This window comes from Anser anser (genome assembly GCF_964211835.1).
Source record: "Anser anser genome assembly, chromosome: 16".
NCBI lineage: Eukaryota > Metazoa > Chordata > Aves > Anseriformes > Anatidae > Anser > Anser anser.
This window is the reverse complement of record NC_139737.1, coordinates 1,425,094-1,442,168: the sequence shown is the minus strand read 5'-3', so window position 1 is coordinate 1,442,168 and position 17,075 is coordinate 1,425,094. Positions and strand designations below refer to the sequence as shown.

At 58.3% G+C, this 17,075-nt stretch overlaps 1 protein-coding gene across 12 annotated transcripts; it reads left to right on the top strand.

Annotated features, from left to right (window-relative positions):
• Positions 1-93: 93 nt before the first annotated feature.
• On the top strand, positions 94-16,468 carry LOC310882815 (sodium-dependent lysophosphatidylcholine symporter 1-like). Of its 12 annotated transcripts, XM_083802096.1 has the most exons (16): positions 94-2,704; positions 2,816-3,521; positions 9,507-9,626; positions 9,939-10,063; positions 10,718-10,850; positions 11,220-11,298; positions 11,728-11,885; positions 11,974-12,064; positions 12,349-12,470; positions 12,573-12,656; positions 12,814-12,897; positions 13,705-13,737; positions 13,880-14,142; positions 14,394-14,570; positions 14,767-14,814; positions 16,076-16,468. In XM_083802096.1, the coding sequence occupies exons 3-15, from the start codon at positions 9,570-9,572 to the stop codon at positions 14,807-14,809; spliced, it is 1,449 nt and encodes a 482-aa protein (XP_083658222.1). In that variant the 5' UTR covers positions 94-2,704; positions 2,816-3,521; positions 9,507-9,569; the 3' UTR covers positions 14,810-14,814; positions 16,076-16,468. The 12 variants fall into 12 exon arrangements, 11 of the variants coding, with proteins under 11 accessions (XP_083658222.1, XP_083658217.1, XP_083658218.1 ...); XM_083802093.1 differs by lacking the exons at positions 94-2,704; positions 2,816-3,521 and adding an exon at positions 5,578-7,722 and having other exon boundaries at positions 16,083-16,468; XM_083802089.1 differs by lacking the exons at positions 94-2,704; positions 2,816-3,521 and adding an exon at positions 5,578-7,722.
• The last annotated feature ends 607 nt before the right edge of the window (positions 16,469-17,075 follow it).

The following is a 17,075-nucleotide window of genomic DNA, read 5'->3' as shown; positions in this document are numbered from 1 at the left end:
CCTTTGTGGGTTGCATTTCTGTGCTCTTTAGAGGGGAGGAAGGTACAGGGGGAAGGGGGCTCTCAGGGAGCAGTTTCCTTCCATGCCAATCAACTGCTCATCGCAATCTGTTACTCTCCTCCAGGGACTGCTGCAAAGTACTCCCTTTATTTTTGCACATTAAATATAAACTGTACAGGAATGGGTGATCTTATTGGCAGGATGATGGTTACGCTGCTGTAAAAAAAAAAAAAAAAAAACAGCATTGTGGGGGAAATGTTTGTGAAACAGTTATTGCTCGACGTGGAGAAAGCTCTGCATGTGTGCAGGTGCAAAGGTTAGCACTATTCCTGGCCTTTTCTGGAGAGAAAGTCCTGACTTTCCTTTCCTCAGCAGAACTCAGGGGTGTTCACTGCAGCACCCACCTGCTCTGCCTGCACTTCCTCCAGCAGTCCAGACCGACTGCAGTTTTAATTTGCTGTATTGCATTTCTTTGAGAAATCCAACGTGCTGCTGATTTTTTTTTATTTCAGAGCAGGCACAAAGCTGAATCAGCTTGAACTGACTGAAAGTACAAGGCAAACAGCCTGTCTTACTGGAAAGCAAATTTTATCCTAAGATGAATTATCATTGTGTTGGAAACAGTTCAGGTGAAAAGCTCAAGGCTGTAGTACCCTTTGATTTATTTTCTTTCATCTGCTGAGGACCACATAGCTGAACACCTGGAATTTTCCAGCTTTAGTCTGTCCACTGGTTGTGTTTTGGGCTCAGGTCCCCATTTTTTTTCTTTTCTTTGAACAGAATCCTGCGGGTCAATTCATTGCTCTTAGACTTGAGGGGCTGGTAGCTTTGGCATAGACAGCATCACACGTGCGAGTTGCCATCTAGCGTCATGCCACGGCGCTCTTCCAAAACATGCTTACTGTCCTAGCCCCAGGCTTTGGAGCCGAGCTCGAGAGCTGAGCTCAACCATACGTATCCAGACGTCAGCCGACTGGGAGCTGCGCTGACACCAGCGGTATCGTATGAAAGGGGCTGGACTGCAGCTGTGCAAAGTGTTACAGCGTGCAGTCCCTCCTGGCTTAGTCACCCTGGAGCCCTGCAGCTCCATCCCCTTCATGCTCTGAACTTCCAGGTCCTCGCCTTGGAGCGAGCAGAGGACAAACTGGGTACGTGCAGTCTGGGGGAGGGCCGGCGGGTTGGGCAGGTTCAGCACGAGAAACTCGCTTGGCTGGATGTATTAATGCAAAACTGCAGGAGCAGGTACCAGACCTTAGCAAGGACATTTTTATAGCAGTTTCTCAACTGAGAGTTGAATTAACTTACATTTTTCATTACCAAGTGGATATATAACGTGCGAAACAGCATATTTGTAAATTGTGAAAATGATCATTAAAGCCCGCAAAATAGGAAAACGTCGTTTGACCCTTTCTAATAACGGCTACCATCTGTTCTCCTATTTTGGATGATGTGTATGCTGATGTCTACTCTTACTGCTTTGGGTTGCCCTGCTAGCAGGCTTCCCAGTGCTGAGACGTCTCCAGTTAAATGAGATAAAAGGTCTGGGCAGCACTTCTAAAGGTCTTTTCCGACGGGTGAACTCGGGGTTTGCCCACCTGCATCACTCGGCGCTCTGTGTTGTGACCGCTCAGCCATCTGTGTGAGCCAGCACAAGAGAACTCAGGGTGTTTCCCTCACAGCTAAATATAGTCATAATTGCCTCGTGGCAAGACACTCATCTTTAATTGCCTGTCGTCAGAGTTGTCCTGATCCCCATGAGGGCCCTTTTGGGGACATGGGTCAAGGCCTTCGAGTCCTGGACGCGGTGCGCCCCTAGAGCCAGGAGGGAAGTGAGAACGAATCGCTCGACTCCTGTGTCTGCCTCCGTTAGCCGGTGCCATCGGAGGGCTGGGGTGGTGGCGAGCTGGCCTTTGGGGTCTTGGGCTGGACGAGCTGGCCGTGTTGGCACCCCCGAATTAAAGGGGGGTTGGCAGCCGGGCAGCAGCTCAGGTCCCACTGAAGATTTCGTCGCACGGCTTCTGCTCCACGCTGGGGAGGGAGGTTCGCGGCCAGGTTTCCTCTCGCTTCTCTCTGCCAGCGGGCTAAAGCGGTAAATTCGGAGGGACTGCGGGCTTGTCAGCCGCTTCTCTGCCTAGAAAAGCGAATTTCACCCCCGGAGCCGGAGGGTGGCAGTGCTGCAGAGAAGCCGCTCTTCCCCTGCACGGCTCCTGCTGAGAACCTGGCTGCGAGCACCCCACTGCTTGCGGGGTTGGGGTTAGGGTTAGTGTTGGGGTTAGGGTTAGGGTTCAGCCCCTGGCGCTCCTGGGCCCCCATGAGCCCGGCGGGGATGCTGCTGCCGCCGCCTTCCTCTGGTTCTTGGGTTTTGTTTTGGTAAGCGATGAGCTGCCCTTATCTGCTGGCGAGCAGGGCCAGCTTCGTCCGGCCGAAGTGGTATCGGCAGCCCCGATAGGGCTGTCCGCTCCCAGAGCGGTCGGAGAGCCTGTGGAAACAGCAGGAAGCATCGTGCGTGGGCCCTGCCGCGTTAAACGGGCTCCTAGGAACGTGTTTCAGTACAAAATAAGCTCTAAAGGAAAAAGACGGCTGGGCTTCCCAACGGGGAAGAGGCGCGAGAAGAGGAAAAAAGGGGATGGTGGAACAGGACGCCCTGGTTTTGTGAAGAAGGGCACGAGCAGGGTCAGTTGTCGCTTGTACCTACTCCAGGAAGGTGGATGCTCCCTTCTCACACTCCTGTACTTCGTCATACTGACAGTGAGATGATTTTACTTTCTCTTTAGTAAAATCCCCTTGATAACTTTTTTTTTCTTTATTTTAACAGTCATTGGCTGAGATTTGGCTCTTCTAAAACTGACATTTGCACCTGTGAAGAAGTGATTTTTTTGTCCTTTGCACCAAGAACTTTTTCACTTCTGGATTTTTTTTTTCTCTAATTATTCCCTCCACGAGGGAGTTTTGCCTGTCTTGCTGGTCTTTCACACACACAAAGCAGAGCTCTGCATCTCATGAAAAATTTCTTTTCAATTTCTGTGCAAGGGGCAGCCCGGTTTTATAATCGTGCTGTCCTGACTGCGGCTGATGCCCTTCCCTGCAGTTTTTTGCAGAGTGCCGTACTGGAACAGTTTTCGCTTTCTCAGACTGGTAGCTGTAGGATTTCCTCGTTGTTTTGTTTTCCTTCATACCCAGCCCATTGTTTCCTCCTCTTCCTTTTCACGTCTGTGTTGCTAAGATTTAGTTCCTGTGTTTTCTGATAGCGTTTCCTCTCCGAAGCCTGCTTTGCACAATTTCCTGGGAACGTTGCCTGCTCTCTGTAACGCTGCTTTCGCTGTCGGATGTTTCCTGCTCCGTGTTTCCTGCGTGGTCAGCGGCCCGCCTGCCTCGGAGCTTCTGGCCCAGCGCCTCTGGCCGAGCACTGCTCAGCGATCTTGGTGTAGCTGCACCCGCTTCTAGGTACAGCTGTGCCTTCAGCTGCTTGTTTGGGTGAAAACACGAACATCACGGCACAACCCAGCTGGCTCGGCTGGCAGGTAGAAGGCAGCAGCAACAAGATAGGGAGCAAGAAATTGCGGTGGGAGCGCCTGCAGCTGGAAGAGGATGGCTGTAAATTTTGGCCTATTTTTGCTGCTGGTGGTGGTCGTTGTAATCTTCGTTTAAGCTTTGCTCCCCATTGCTGGACAACGCTAAATGTTTCCAGGGGGAGGGAGTGACCTGCATTCAATGCCCTGTTCCTGGGTGGGTCCTCAGCTCCCTGACGTGTCTGTTTGGAGGAGCGATTAAAAGGATCTCAGTCTGCTCCCAGGATGTTTTCGGACGTTTGGTCGGGAGCGTTTTCTTCCGAAAGCAGCACTGCTCTGCACGTCCTTTGTTGTCAGGAAAAACGACCTTGAGGTGACGTTTCTTTTGCCTCTGTACTTACAGTGGAAAACTGGCTTGGGGGATTGGTGTCATTGTCACATAAAACGAGACACATGTGGCTTTCTGCAAAGCTCGCCACCGCGGGGGGAGGCAGCGATGGCTCCGTTAGGTCCCTGGGCAGGAGCTGGTGTTCCAGTTCGCTGCTCCAGGCAGACCTGTGCCAAGAACTGCTTTGGGGAGCAGGAGAGCGCTGCCCCCTCGCAGCCTCTGAACGGTCTCGTTTCTGTTCCTGAACCAGAACACGGACGGATGGAGACTGGTAATTTTAAGCGACAGGTCTAATTAGGCAGCGAGGTTATTTTTCTTACCAGGCCGTGGGCTTCCACCGGTGCTCGTACCGTAAGCACCCAAGCAGGCGCTGCCAGCCGTGCCCGTGGTGTGGTTCCCTGCCGTCCCGGCCGTGTCCCCAGAGGACAGGGACAGCCCTTCATCTCCTCTCGTGCTTTTTTTTCGATCCAGGCTTCTCGGAGCCTCGCACTTCATTACCCGTCCTGCAGGCACAGCAGCAATGAACGCGTGCGTGTGCTCTCGGTGGGGGCGAGCCGTTGCACGCGCTTGCCAAATGGTGCGGAGCAGGGTGCTCATGTTAATGAGGCGAGGCCGTCCTGCTGGCTTCGGGGTTTTTTGGGGCACATTCATTTTACTTCAGGAAGGAGAAAAGCCTGAGGTTAGTTGGCTTTAGGTGAGGGTTCGGCTGCAGCTCCTGTTCTTGCTCCGGTAACTCAGGTGTGTGCTGCTCTGCAGGGCAAAACGGCTCCGGGAGCGTCTCGTGGGGTGCCCGGCTGGGGGCTTCTGTGCTCGGCTGGGGGCTTCTGTGCCCGCGGGGCTCCTGCCGCCGTGCCAGCTGCAGGAGGAATCAAACACGAGCTGCCCAAAGCAAGGGAGCTGCCTTGGGGTGGTCGGGTTGGCAGCAGGAGCCCGTGGAGCTGAGCGGAGCTGGGAAGGGAGACCCGTCCTCAGTACCTACCGGCGGAAGGTTTTCCAAATGAAGCCCACGTTTCCCAATTACGCACTTACACAGAGAGTGGAGTATTGCTAATCGTGCAGTAGGCCCACGTCTTTGGCAGCTGAACAGCTCCTGTGTCAAGCACCTCTCAATTTACTGATTTATCCTTTTTTTTTTCTGACTTATTTACCGCGTTCCTAAATACTTACCTTACTCGCCGTTCTGTCTTGCCTGTGCTGAGCCTGCCCCTCAGTGCAGGGAGCTCCTGAATAGGTTCCAGATGGAACTGGCTTCAGCCTTTTTTTTTTTTCTTCAATGGAGCTGCCTTGCCTGAGCGGCCCCTCTCCAGGTCATAGCACCCTGCGAAAAGCTGTTTAACCAGCAGAGCTTGGCTTGGGGTTGTCTGAATCATGCATTCCTGGGCCCTGGGATGCCGTCAGAGATAAGATCTCATGCTTCTGCAGTGGGGATCGTGGTGCTGGGGAAGGGACCTTTCCCTTGCAGCGAGTAACTTCCAGCACGACCCCGTTCCTTCAGCCGCAGAGCTCTGGCTTCTCTCGGCACAGGGCTCCGAGTTTTTGCGCAACGCAAAAAGGGTGCAGCTGCAGCACTGCTGACTTCTCTCCCTACTCCCTCCAAGCCTATTCCTAAGCAAAAGATCGGTGTAGAGATGGGAAAGGCATCATCCTTTTGCTCCAGGACCCTTGGTGCGCACGGTGAGCTCGCTGGGTCGGGTTTTGGGCTCTGGTGCACGGCGTTGTCGGAGAGCTTACTGCCTGCAGCAGCCCGTTAACGGCCGGGGAGGTGGGTGCTGTGCTCCGAAATCTGCCTCTCCGGCACAAAGCTGAGCCACGCTCTTAACGCAGAGGCAGGATGAGAGCTCCCCATGCTGCACCAGCGATCAGGACGTGCTGTCTAGACGAGATGGGTAACGCTGTCTTGCACAAGGCACCGAGCAACAGGAAAAAGGGCTTTGGGAGGATCTGAGCAGAGCGAAAATAAAGCTTTCCTGTGCCGAAGAGAATTGTGCTCTGAAACAGCCAGGGAGCAATAGACACAGCTACTCTGGGAGGTGGCTTGGTCAGCCGCTGGCTTTCTGGTGCGTGTGCAGAAAATGCAGCTATTTGCACCTGGGGAGTAAATGAGTGCCAAAGAGCCAGAGGATTAAGTGCCGAGTACAATTGCAAAAGGTTCCTTGTCTCTGTCCAAATGTAGGTTTGCATACCGAGCGGGTACAAAATGGCCTAGAAAAAAATAAAAATAAAATCCAGGCTTTTATGTTTCCTTCTGAGTTTCCCCTTTCCTCTTGGGTGGGTAGAGATGTATTTTGCTTTCTTATGGAGATGTGTGCTCAGATATGCTGGTGGGAGACAGCGATTTGGCTCCCACTGTACTGGCTGTGGTCCAGCGCCAGTGATATTTGTTATCTGAGATGTCAGTAAAATAGCAGTGAAAAGAGATGCCGCTGACTCAGTTGTGCTGCGGCTTATTAACCAAGTTCTGACTCAGCCTGCAAAATTCATATTTTATTTTTTTTAGAAACCCCCGCTGGACAAGGCAAGGCTGAGCTGGAGATGATGCTTTTTAATGTATTTATTTTTTTAACAGCGTGTTGATGAGCCTCGCAGAAGGGGTGCTTGCGTTCACCTTGGGAAGGGCTCTTGGTGCCCTGGGCAGGAGCAGGGAGAGGATCCTGCGACCGATCCGGAGCAGCATTTGTAAAGAGCTGACTGCTGAGAGCGGGTGGCCGAGCACAAGGCTAGGGGGTGGCGTGTGGTGGGACCCCCCCCGTCCTGCCCGCCCGCTGCTGCCCGCCTCCTCGAGCTGATTTCTGCCTTCTCCTGCCAGGCTGTGCGCTGCGAGCGCTCCCACGCAGCCCCCGGGCTCCTGCCGCTCCTAATGCAGGAGTAATTTTTGGCTGTGGCACCGAGGCTGCTGGGCTCCGCGGGCTGCGAAGGGGGCTGTGAAAGGTGCCGAAGAAAAAGCAAATTTCTCCTCGCTGGGCTCAAATTATGCTGTGTGGGGTCTGCATTGCCGTGGGAGATCTCCCAGGAGCTCAGACTGAAAGAGGCTGATAATTACTGATCTCGCTTGGTAGAGAAAGGAAAACGCATCCCACGCCGCCTGCTCTGCGGCATTGTCCTGGGCTAGGGCCGTGCCAACGTCTTGCACCCGTTAAGGAGAGGGCAAAGAGAGGGGATGAGGGTGGTGCAGCCCTGGATAAGAAGCCAGAGCTGGGCTCCTGCTCTTGCTGGAGCCCCCCGGGGAAAGGAGCTTTGCTGGGGAGCAACTTGGGGCAACAACCTCCCTGGTCCTGCTGTGCTCTCCCCGCTTTCCTTGCCCGTGCTGGGCTTTGCGTGCTGGTGCTTGCTGCTGCTGTGGTTGGAGCAGCTCCTGGGATGGATTGGAGCTTGGGCAAGTGCCCCTTCCTCCATACCCCGAGATCTCGGTGTGGCAGCAGCCCTGGGACAGGGAGAAGGTGCCAGACCCTGTCTGACGGTTGAAGAGCACCAGATTTCTCCATATGGCTGCGGAAATCCTGGGAGCTACTGTCCCGCTGCCGCGTGGGCAGGCTCCGGCCACGCTCCTCCCTCGGTGCCTCTCGCTTCTCCTCCATCGGCCCCCCCCGGGGGCCTCTCAGATGTTGCATCTTCCCTTGCCAAACCTCCATCTCGCTCTGATCAGTGCCTGCGGTGCGCTCCTCGCCGCCTTCTTCCTCTCCCCGCGTGAGGAAGCCTCTGCGCCGCCGCTGCTGCCACGCGCGGGCGAAGGACGGGGTCATGCTTCCCGGCGCTCGCGGAGATGCTGAGGTGCCCGGGCCGGACCGGGAGGGAGCAGTCCCTCAGGGGAGAGCGTCCCACGGCGAGGTAGGAGCGGTGGCCCTGGGGTGTTGTGGCCTCACGCGCGGGAATGCGTCTCACACGTGCACGCCAACCCTCGCGAGCGCAGGCACCCACGCAGCGCCGCACGGCTCGAGCAGCCGCGGGCTGCGGGGGTGTTTCGGAGCGTTTTATGACTCAAGCTTGGGGAGGTGTTGTTAGAGCAAGGCTCTGCCTGGCGCTGCTGCTGCTGCTGCTGACTTTCCAGAGAAACGGGCAGAGACGTGCGGGGCGCCCCCCGACCTGCGGAGAGCGTCAAGGGAACAAAAGCTGCCGCGGAACCGAGAGAAATGCCTTTGTGGTTTTAGACGCTGAGCTGCTGCGGAAATGGTGTGGTGGAGGAACAAGTGCTGCTCGGCGGTGGTGCAAGCCTCGTGCTGCAGCCGTCCCCGCGGGATGAGGCTGGAGCCTGGCAGGGAGCAGGGGCCGTGGGGGCCAGCGGGTGCAGGAAGGGGCCGGTACCCCCGGCAGGCACAGCGGTGTCAGTGCTTTTTTCCACGGCACGGGCTGCAGAGGAGCTGCTGGTAACTGCTGCGCGAGGGGAAGGCGCTTGGGGCCTCCTGGAATGCTGCTCCTGGAGTCTAGGCTGTGTTTTTGGGGGCTGCCCCCGAGCACCGCTGCGCGGAGCTCCGTCGCCCCATGGGGACAGCGGTCAGTGCACTGCTGTCAGCATCGCAGCGAGCCCGCGTGGGCTGGGGAGCTGCAGCTGCCCTCTCACCCTGCGGGGACCGAGGGCACGTGGGAACGAAGCGATCCCTGGCTTCATTCCCCTCTGACCCCGCCGCTGGCGTGACCCCGCGGTCTGCAGTTCCATCCAGCCTCGTCCAGCTGCCTCCGAGCCAAGCTCTGGTCCCTTGTCACGCTCAGCTCCTGCTGCAGGAGCCCGCGGCCTTTTGTAGCCACGGCTGGACAAGGCCAGCACCGCCCTGATGGCACTGGAGCTGCTCGGTGCCTTGGGAGAGCCTGAAACGTGCTGTCAGCCGGGAACCTGAGGCCCCAATGAGTGTGCTCACCCCAAGACAGCCTTTCGTTGGGGCTGGATGTCAGCTCAGGCGCCTGCGCTGCACCCCAACGCTGCTCCCCTGGGCACAATGGGATGGCCACCAGCAGCGGTTCGCTCATGAGCGCTGAGCAGAAAGCCGAGCCCGGCCTGGCTGCCCGCTCCCCATGGTGTCGCCCCATATCCCGCTGCGTGCTCCTGCTCCGTGCCGTGTCACCCCACGTCCCGCTACGTGCTCCTTGTGGTGTCGCCCCGTGTCCCGCTGCGTGCTCCTGCTCCCCGCGGTGCAGAGCGCGCGGCGCCGGGCAGCAGCTCCACGTCGGGGCTGGAGGCTGCCGCTGGGAGCTTGCCAGGTCCTTGAGGCTCGGTGCGGTATTTACTAACGCTAAGCACGTCCAAATAAAATAGAGGCTTTGCCATCTGCCCTTTTGCCGCACACTGAAACGTTCCCTGTGCTTCCCCTGCTGACCCATGGGGATCCCCGGATCGTGGCCCTTGCAGCCGGTCTCTGAGTGGATGGCCTCTGCCACAGCCGCTGGCAGCGTGGTACCATTTCTACTTCTTCATACTGAAGAATTCAAACCACTGAATTGTGGCTCAACGGGAGAGGAAAGGACAGTGTCAGGCTAGGAAGGGTGGTCTGGGGGCTAGGACACGGCGCGGGGTCTCAGCTGGCCTCGGGGGGCCCAGCGGGTGGGGTGAGCAGCGATAAGCGTCACCCAGGGACGCGTCGTGCCTCGGGTGGGCTCCTTCCCCCGTGTCTCGGTCGCAGGAGAAGCCAGGACTGCCGCTGTGCAGGAAGCTCTGCTATGCCATCGGGGGCATCCCCTACCAGATGACAGGCAACGCCCTGGGGTTTTTCCTCCAGATCTTCCTGCTGGACGTCGTGCAGGTGAGCGCAGCGTGCGACGGGGTGATCTGCGAAGGGGCTTAGCGTAAAGCCAGCAGGCTGGCGCAAGGGTAGAGTTCGGTAGGTGTCCAAAGCCCCTGGAAATGCTCTTCAGAATTGGGCGTTCAAAACGAATCGCGATTTCTTGATGCAAATACCGTTGGTGGGCATGCGGGAGGTGTTTCCAGGTCATTCCAGCGCTTGAAGCGGTCTCCAGGGGATGCTGGCTGGAGCGAGCTGCGTCGTGCTGACTGCTCACAGCTTTCCACCACGACTTTTTTCTCTTTTGAGCCTTTGTTTCCCCCCCCCCCCCAGCTGGAGCCCTTCCACGCCTCTCTGATCCTTTTCCTCGGAAGAGCCTGGGACGCGGTTACTGACCCTGCTGTTGGCTTCCTGGTCAGCAAGAGCCCGAGGAGAAAATACGGCAAGCTGATCCCGTGGTGAGCGTCCGTGCGGCGCCTCAGGGGGGATTTGGGGCTCAAAATCCTCCCAGGGAGGCAGCTGGGATGCTGCTCTGAGAGTTTAACGCGGCTGGGGCTTAGGGAGAACTACAGAAGCCGAACATCCCCAGGCGCTGAAGATAACGCACCTCGCGGTGGGTCCGTTTGTCGCTGCAGTGACAGGAGGAGCGCGCTGCACACTTGTGTGCTCGCTGATGCCCCGAGGCCTGACGTGTTTCAGGCTGTGGTGTTTGGTGCCCCGGGAGCCCTGCGGGGGCACACGCAGGTTTTGGCAGTCGGGCTGTGCCAGGAGCTCCCCACCAGGCGCTATCCACGAGCAGATCTTGCCCACAGAAGGGTTCTGCTGCAGGGCGAGCGAGGACTTCAGGTGTTTCAGCAGGAGAATAAGAAGCTGTGAACAACTCGGGCATCGCTCTTTCTGGCAGTGTTTTTGTTTTCCCCTCTCTCCTCCTCCCAGCCCAAGCGACGGAGGTGCCCTCGAGCAGAGCTGCCCCTCACAGGTCCCCATCCCGCAGCAGCCGGGCTGTGGCTTGGAAGCTGGGGGCAAGGCTGGGCTGCGCAGCTCCGCTTGTGCAATGGGAAGTCTGCCCGCTTATCTGGAGGCACATCTGACCAGCTCTGCTTCCTCCCCAGGATTGCGTGCTCCATGCCGTTCGGGGTGCTCTGCTACTGCATGATGTGGTCCACCCTCGCGGACGGCGCCCCCGTCTCCCTGAAATTCCTGTGGTACCTGTTCACGTACAACTTCTTCCAGATTTGCATGACCGTAAGGAACACGGTTCCTTCCTGGGGCTGTCGCGTACATCATCCTCTGCTGCAGGGAGTGGGCACGGTCGGCTGGGGTGTCCCGGCCCCAGCCTCTGCCGCAAGGGACCTGGAGCTGGGCATGGGAGAGCGTTAGCTGGGGAGCAGGCGAGAGATGGGGAAACGGAGCGGTGCGTTTTAATGCTGGGACTTCAGCTGGGCCGCCTGCCTACGGTGATACAAACCCCTCCATCGCTGCTTTGTTGGAAAAGCAAGTCACAGAAGACGAGGGTGAAAAGCCACCCGAGAGCGGGGGCGTGTGGACGGGGCGGGTTATGGCTGTGAAGCAGGGAAGCAGCAGCCGGAGCTGAGTGCACGGTGCTCTCCCTAGTGCTACCACGTGCCCTACTCTTCCCTGACAATGTTCCTGGGAGGAACCCAGAGAGACCGAGACTCGGCCACCGCCTACAGTAAGTGTCTGTGTCCCCACAGCCCGGGCTGCCTGCGCTCCTGGGAGACCCTACCAGGAGCAGAGGGGAAGGAGTTCCTCTGGCTTTGAACAAGCTACACAGTAGGTGGGGTGAACCAGGGATGCGATGAGACCAGCGTGGTCTTCTGCAAAGGATTTACCTGCAGAAGCCTTTCCTAGGTGTGTGTCATCCCTAGGGGGCCCAGGACCCAGATCTATTGATGCGTTATTAGGAATCATAATAATGCCGGAGCCAAGGGGGGGGGGGGGGAAATCAGAGCAGGTAGAAACAGCAGGTCTCTTCTCCTCCTGGGACAGCTGTGGATGTTGGTGCCTCCAATTCCATCCCCAAAGCTGGTCTGTGGTCCTGAGGGCTGTGTCCCAGCAGCCAGGGCGTGGGGCTGAGGTCCCTCTCCTGGCCGCCCGGCAGGAATGGGGATGGAGGTGTTCAGCACGCTGCTCGGCTCAGGAATCCAGGGGCAGATGGTGGGCGCTTACCACGGCCGCATGACGAACGGCTGCTCCTTCGGGAACGGGACCCTGCCCAAAAGCAGCACCCCCGGCCTCGCGGGCTCGCTGGAGGGCACGGTAAGGCCGGTCCCGGCGCGGGGCAGGCGCCGCTGGCTGCGCTGCATGCGGTACCCGCGGTGCCACCGCGCTGCCTCCCGCTTTCCAGCGCAGAGCCTACGTGTCTGCCTCCCTGGTCCTGGGCTCGATCTACTGCCTCTCCTGTCTGATTCTCGTCTTCGGGGTCAGGGAGCAGCCGGGTAAGTCCGCGCGGATGCGGTTGGGAGGGCAGCGGGTGGCGAGGGTGGGTTGCAGAGGTTCTGGGTCCCTACGGGGGGGAGCAGGGCCAGGCTGAGTGCAGGCTGCAGAGAAGCAAAATCCTGCATGCAGCTGACACCTCTGCGGTCGTCTCCGCACCGAGATGTCAGACTCCAGCTCCTCGCCCAGCTGAGCTGCACCCAGACACAGGGGCATGCTCCCCCTGTGCCTCGCATCCCCGTGCGTGTCATGACAGCCCCCGTGCGACCCCACTGTCTCTCCCCAGGGCCCCTCAGCCCCCTGGGGAAGGCTGGGCTGCCTTTCATGAGCTGCCTGAGGACGATCGTGGGACACAAGCCCTACACCCAGCTGCTCTGTGGCTTCCTCTTCGCGTCCCTGGCCTTCCAGGTGCGAGAGCTGCCTCGGCAGGAGGAGAGCTCGGGGGTGAGATGTCCGCGCACGCTATCACGGCAGCAGGACCCTACGAATGTCCCCGTGTCGTCTTCCCAGGTCATGCAGGGGATTTTTGCTTTCTTCTGTACTCACGCCGCGGGGCTGGCCGGGAAGTTCCAGCACTTGGTGCTCATCATGCTGGTAAGCGGGAGCCAGCCCTTCCTGCTGGGGGGCTGATCCCTGCGTCGCCCCACGGCCCTCAGCACCGCTGCTCCTACCCGTCTGCGAGGATGTCGCCAGGACAGAGACCGGCGGTCCTCGGGGACATTGCTGAGTCTCCCCTTTGGTTCCTCCTCAGGTCACAGCTTCCCTCTCTATCCCCTTCTGGCAGTGGTTTTTGGGGAGATTTGGGAAGAAGACGGCAGTGACCTTGGGCCTGGCGGTGAGTTTGCCCCCGGTCGTGGCTGTGGATTGAGGAGCCGTGTCCTGGCTGCTCGCGCTGCCTGGGGAGCGGGGCTGGCTGCCCGTGGTGGGGGACAAAAGGGGGCCCAAACGCAGCTGCCTCTGCACGGGGCGCAGGCCAGCAGCCGGCTGCAGCTCTGCCTTTCCTCGTTGCCGCGTGCAGGGAGGCTGAGGGACCGTCCCTGGGACACTGGGGAGATTTTTTAGTGTGTGTAATCACCCAACCAAGAGCTCAGGCTCTGAGCTGTGGATCTGGCGAGCAGCGTGTGCTCGGGTGCTGTCCTGATGGGTGCTGCGTGCACCCAAACAGCAGCCCCGGGGCCCGTTCCCAGGACCTCACATGCCTGCCACAAGCAACGCGAGCCCTGCGGGGCGATGCAGGGCAGGGGGGCTGCGCACCAGGCACAGCAGAGGCAGGGAGGCATCCTGCTCGTCGGGCACGTCCCAGCTGCTGCCTGGCTCTGCAAGCCAGCAAGAAATCCCATTTGTTTTTTTTTTTTAACATTAAGTGCCCGAATCCCGTATCCCCAGATGCCTTCCTTGCAGGCACTTGGTTCAACCACAGCACATCCAGCACCAGCGCAGCAGCCCCGTTGCCCTCTCTCAGACCCCCTCTGTACCCACGAGGACGGCTTTGCTGCTGCTTTTGCAGCCTGCCCGGGGCCTTCAGCAGCTCCCATCACAAAATGCGTGGGGCAGGGGCAGCGTGGCTCGAGGTTCGGCAGGGCCGTGAGCAGCAGAAAGCGCTCATGTGCTTTTGTTTCTCCTCTTCCTCTCGCTTCCCCAGCTGATCATCCCGGCCCTGGTGGCCATCACCCAGGTGAGCCACAACTTCCCGGCCTTCGTCCTCCTGATGGTGGTGGCAGGCTGCAGCTCGGCCGTGCTCTACCTCCTGCCCTGGTGAGCGGGGGCACCTCCGGGCTCGGCTGGGGGGCTGTTGGGAATCGGCTGTTGGTTTCCAGAGTGGCTTCTGCAAGGGATTTCCCTCTCTGCTGCCTGGAGAGCTCTGGGAGAGGCGGCGGCCGAGCTCTGGCAGTGCCGTGGGTCTCACCGACACGTCCGCGGGGCTGTCTGCACCCAGGTCCATGCTGCCCGATGCAGTGGATGACTTCATGCTGAGGAACCCCAACTGCCTCAACCTGGAGGCTCTCTTCTACTCCTTCTACGTCTTCTTCAACAAGTTTGCAGGCGGCCTCGCCGTGGGAATATCGACGCTGGGTTTACAGTAAGCCCCCACCAAGCACCACCTCCCCCCGGTTTTGTCAGCCCAGCGGAGTTTTCTGGAATATCCGAGAGGAGATGCTGGGCTAGGAATTGCAGGGGTACCCAAATTTGCCTTCCCAACATAGGAAAGGAGCAGAAAGGAGAGGGAATTCCCCCAAACTGGCCCTCCAATACAGCCTCTAGAGGAGAGCACCAGAGGTGCACGCTTGCCTTTGTGCAGGGGCCTGGTGGGGAAGGAAAAATGTTCTTTAGTTTTGCAGGTTACCGCGCCGGAGACTGCACGTACAACCCCACCGTCGCCCTCGCCCTGAAGCTTCTCATGGCCCCGGTCCCGATCATCCTGCTGCTCATCGCCATAACCATCTTCTGCCTCCATCCCATCAACGAGGAGCGGAGGAAGCAGATGAGGATGGAGCTGGAGGCCATGGGGTAAGTTCGAGCTCCCTGAAGGAGCCGGGGCACGGGGCGTTAGGCTGGGTGCCTGCGTCGGTCCCAGCCCCGCAGAAGTTGGGTGCAGGGGAAGGACCGCGCGTGTCCAGCTCTCTGGGGGTGTCTTCCCAAGGGTTTTAGGGTTATTTCGGGGGCCGCTTCCAGGTTTCACGAGCGCTCGTGTTCCTTTTAACAGGCGTCAGGCGCGGCGCGGCAGCTCAGACCACCACCAGGGCTGAATCGGGTGAGCTCACCGGGACGGACGTGGGTTTGCTGTGCTGTCAGGATGTGCTGGTGTCGGGGATTTGCTGTGCTGTCAGGATGTGCTGGTGTCGGGGATTTGCTGTGCTGTCAGGATGTGCTGGTGTCGGGGAAAGCCGTCGTTTCCTGTTGTTTCCCATTTCCACGTCCCAAAGGCCAGGCTGGCAGGGGTCCTGCTGCAGCCCCAGCCCTGCCACCGTGCGTGCTCCGGCGCTCGGCCTCGCCGGTCTTCCTGCAGGTCCCAACAGATCTGGGCAAGATCCGTGCTCTGATCCGCGCTCTCCTTCTGCTGTGCGGGGGAGAAGGGGCCCCCGCCAGCCTCACCACGATGCTCAAACGCGCTGCAGTGAGGAGGTGGCGCCTAAATATGTGGGAAAGCCTGCAAAAAGACCACGGGGGTTGTTTTTGAGGGGAAACTCAATTTTTAGGGAAAATACCACCTGGATAGCGCGTCTCTTTGTGCTTAGGCTGCCCTTTTATGGGGAAAGCTTTACAATTTCTGTGAACGTGGGTGAAGTTCAAGCCAGGAGTATAAAGCTCGTGCAGGAGCGATGATATTGGGTGGAAGGCAGCCGTGCCTGCCCGAGCCTCGACAGCTGAGTCACCGCCGGGAAACGGGGAGCTGCTCGGTGCGGGAGGCTGCAGCAGCGGGCTGTGAAGCCTCGGGTCTGGCAGCTGTGGGGGCTCCTGGCAGCCTGTCCCCCCTCATCCCACGTCGGGAGGTTACGGCAGAAGTGTCGAACGGGTGTCAGGAGCAGCTGAGCGGCTTTTAAATCGGAGCCCACAGCCACATCTCCCCCAGCAGCATCTCGCGAGCGCTTCTCGGCACCCCCACGTCTCTCCTGGCAACAGTGAGGGGGCAGCAGGGGGAGAGCAGGATCGGCCCTCCCGCTGCCGGCACCACAGCTCGGCTCAGCATCGCGCCGAGGCAGCGGGAGAGGCCGGTTATTTTTAGGGCTAGAGCTGCGTCTGACCGCTGGTTGACCTTGCAGCTCTCCGGTCTGGTGCACACTGGCAGGATCCGAGCAAATTACTCCCCAGTTGGGCGCTGAATTAATTTGAAGCCTCGAGCCTCGCGGCACAGCTTCGCGATGGGTGGGGGAGATCGTGTTTTAGAGATGCGTCAGGGCATCTGCAGGATCACCACGGCAGTCCAGATTCAGAGTAATTTCTCAGAAGCACAAAGTGCTTCCTTTTTTGCCTTTTTTTTTTAACTTTTTTTGTTTTTTGTTTTTTTTTTGGAGTGTGAAGGTTGCTTCTTGCGAGTGCCCGAGTCCATGGTCGGGTGCTGGAATGCGCTGCCCTCTGCCACCACGTTGCTTTCAGCCTCGCTGCCTGCAGATTGACGAACGAGCAAGAGCCTTTGAACAACGAGGCAACACTCCGCTTGCTGGGGTTTTAAAGTCCCGCAGCAGGCATGAATTACGTTCAAATTACGATCCTTGGGCCAGAGGCGTGGGCTGATGGGGGGCTCCCACCCTGCAGCACGTGCCGGCAGCGGGCTCCAGGCTCCTGCAGCACCGGACCCAACGCGGTGCGGAGCTGGGAGCGGCTGCTGGCCTCTGTGGTGCTTGTTGTATGTATACCAAAAAACGTCTTTTATTTTTTATGCTATTAAATCTGAGTGATCACGCTTTTCCCTCCTGGTCTTTATTCCTCTGATTCCAGCTGATCCAACGGGCAGGGAGAGCTTAGAGCAGAATTTATTTATTTTTTTGGGGCTGTTGTGCTTTTCCCCAGAGTTCAAACACCAGAATCTGACCTGAGCCTTCCCTTGCTCTGGACCAGCTGGGCCCTGAACAGCAAGGGCAGGTCGGACCCAGGGGCTGCGGTCTGCCCCTTCTCCTCCTCGTTTAGTTTCTTCCACCCTCGTTTATTTTCTGCCCTGTTGCTGGGGGTGTTCAAGGAAAGTCACAGACCACAGGCAGGCGCTGCACCTTACGCGTTTAATGCAAAATAATAACGCTACAGCTTAAAGCAGGGGAAGAAACACACACACAGTTTGGTATTTCAGTATTTAGAAGAATGCAGGCAAGGAATAGAAGCAATTAAAACCTGCTTCATCCCATTATCTGTTACTCTAAGTGTCTCCTCGTGTCCCATTTTCATGCACTTGCAGAAAACCCTGGGTTTTTATTTGTCTCCTGGCTGTCCTTGGCACTTCTCTTCCCTCGGGGCTGCTCAAAGTGAGAAAATAGGCCGCTTTGAGGCAAAACCTGTGCCTGGACAGATTATTTTTATGAG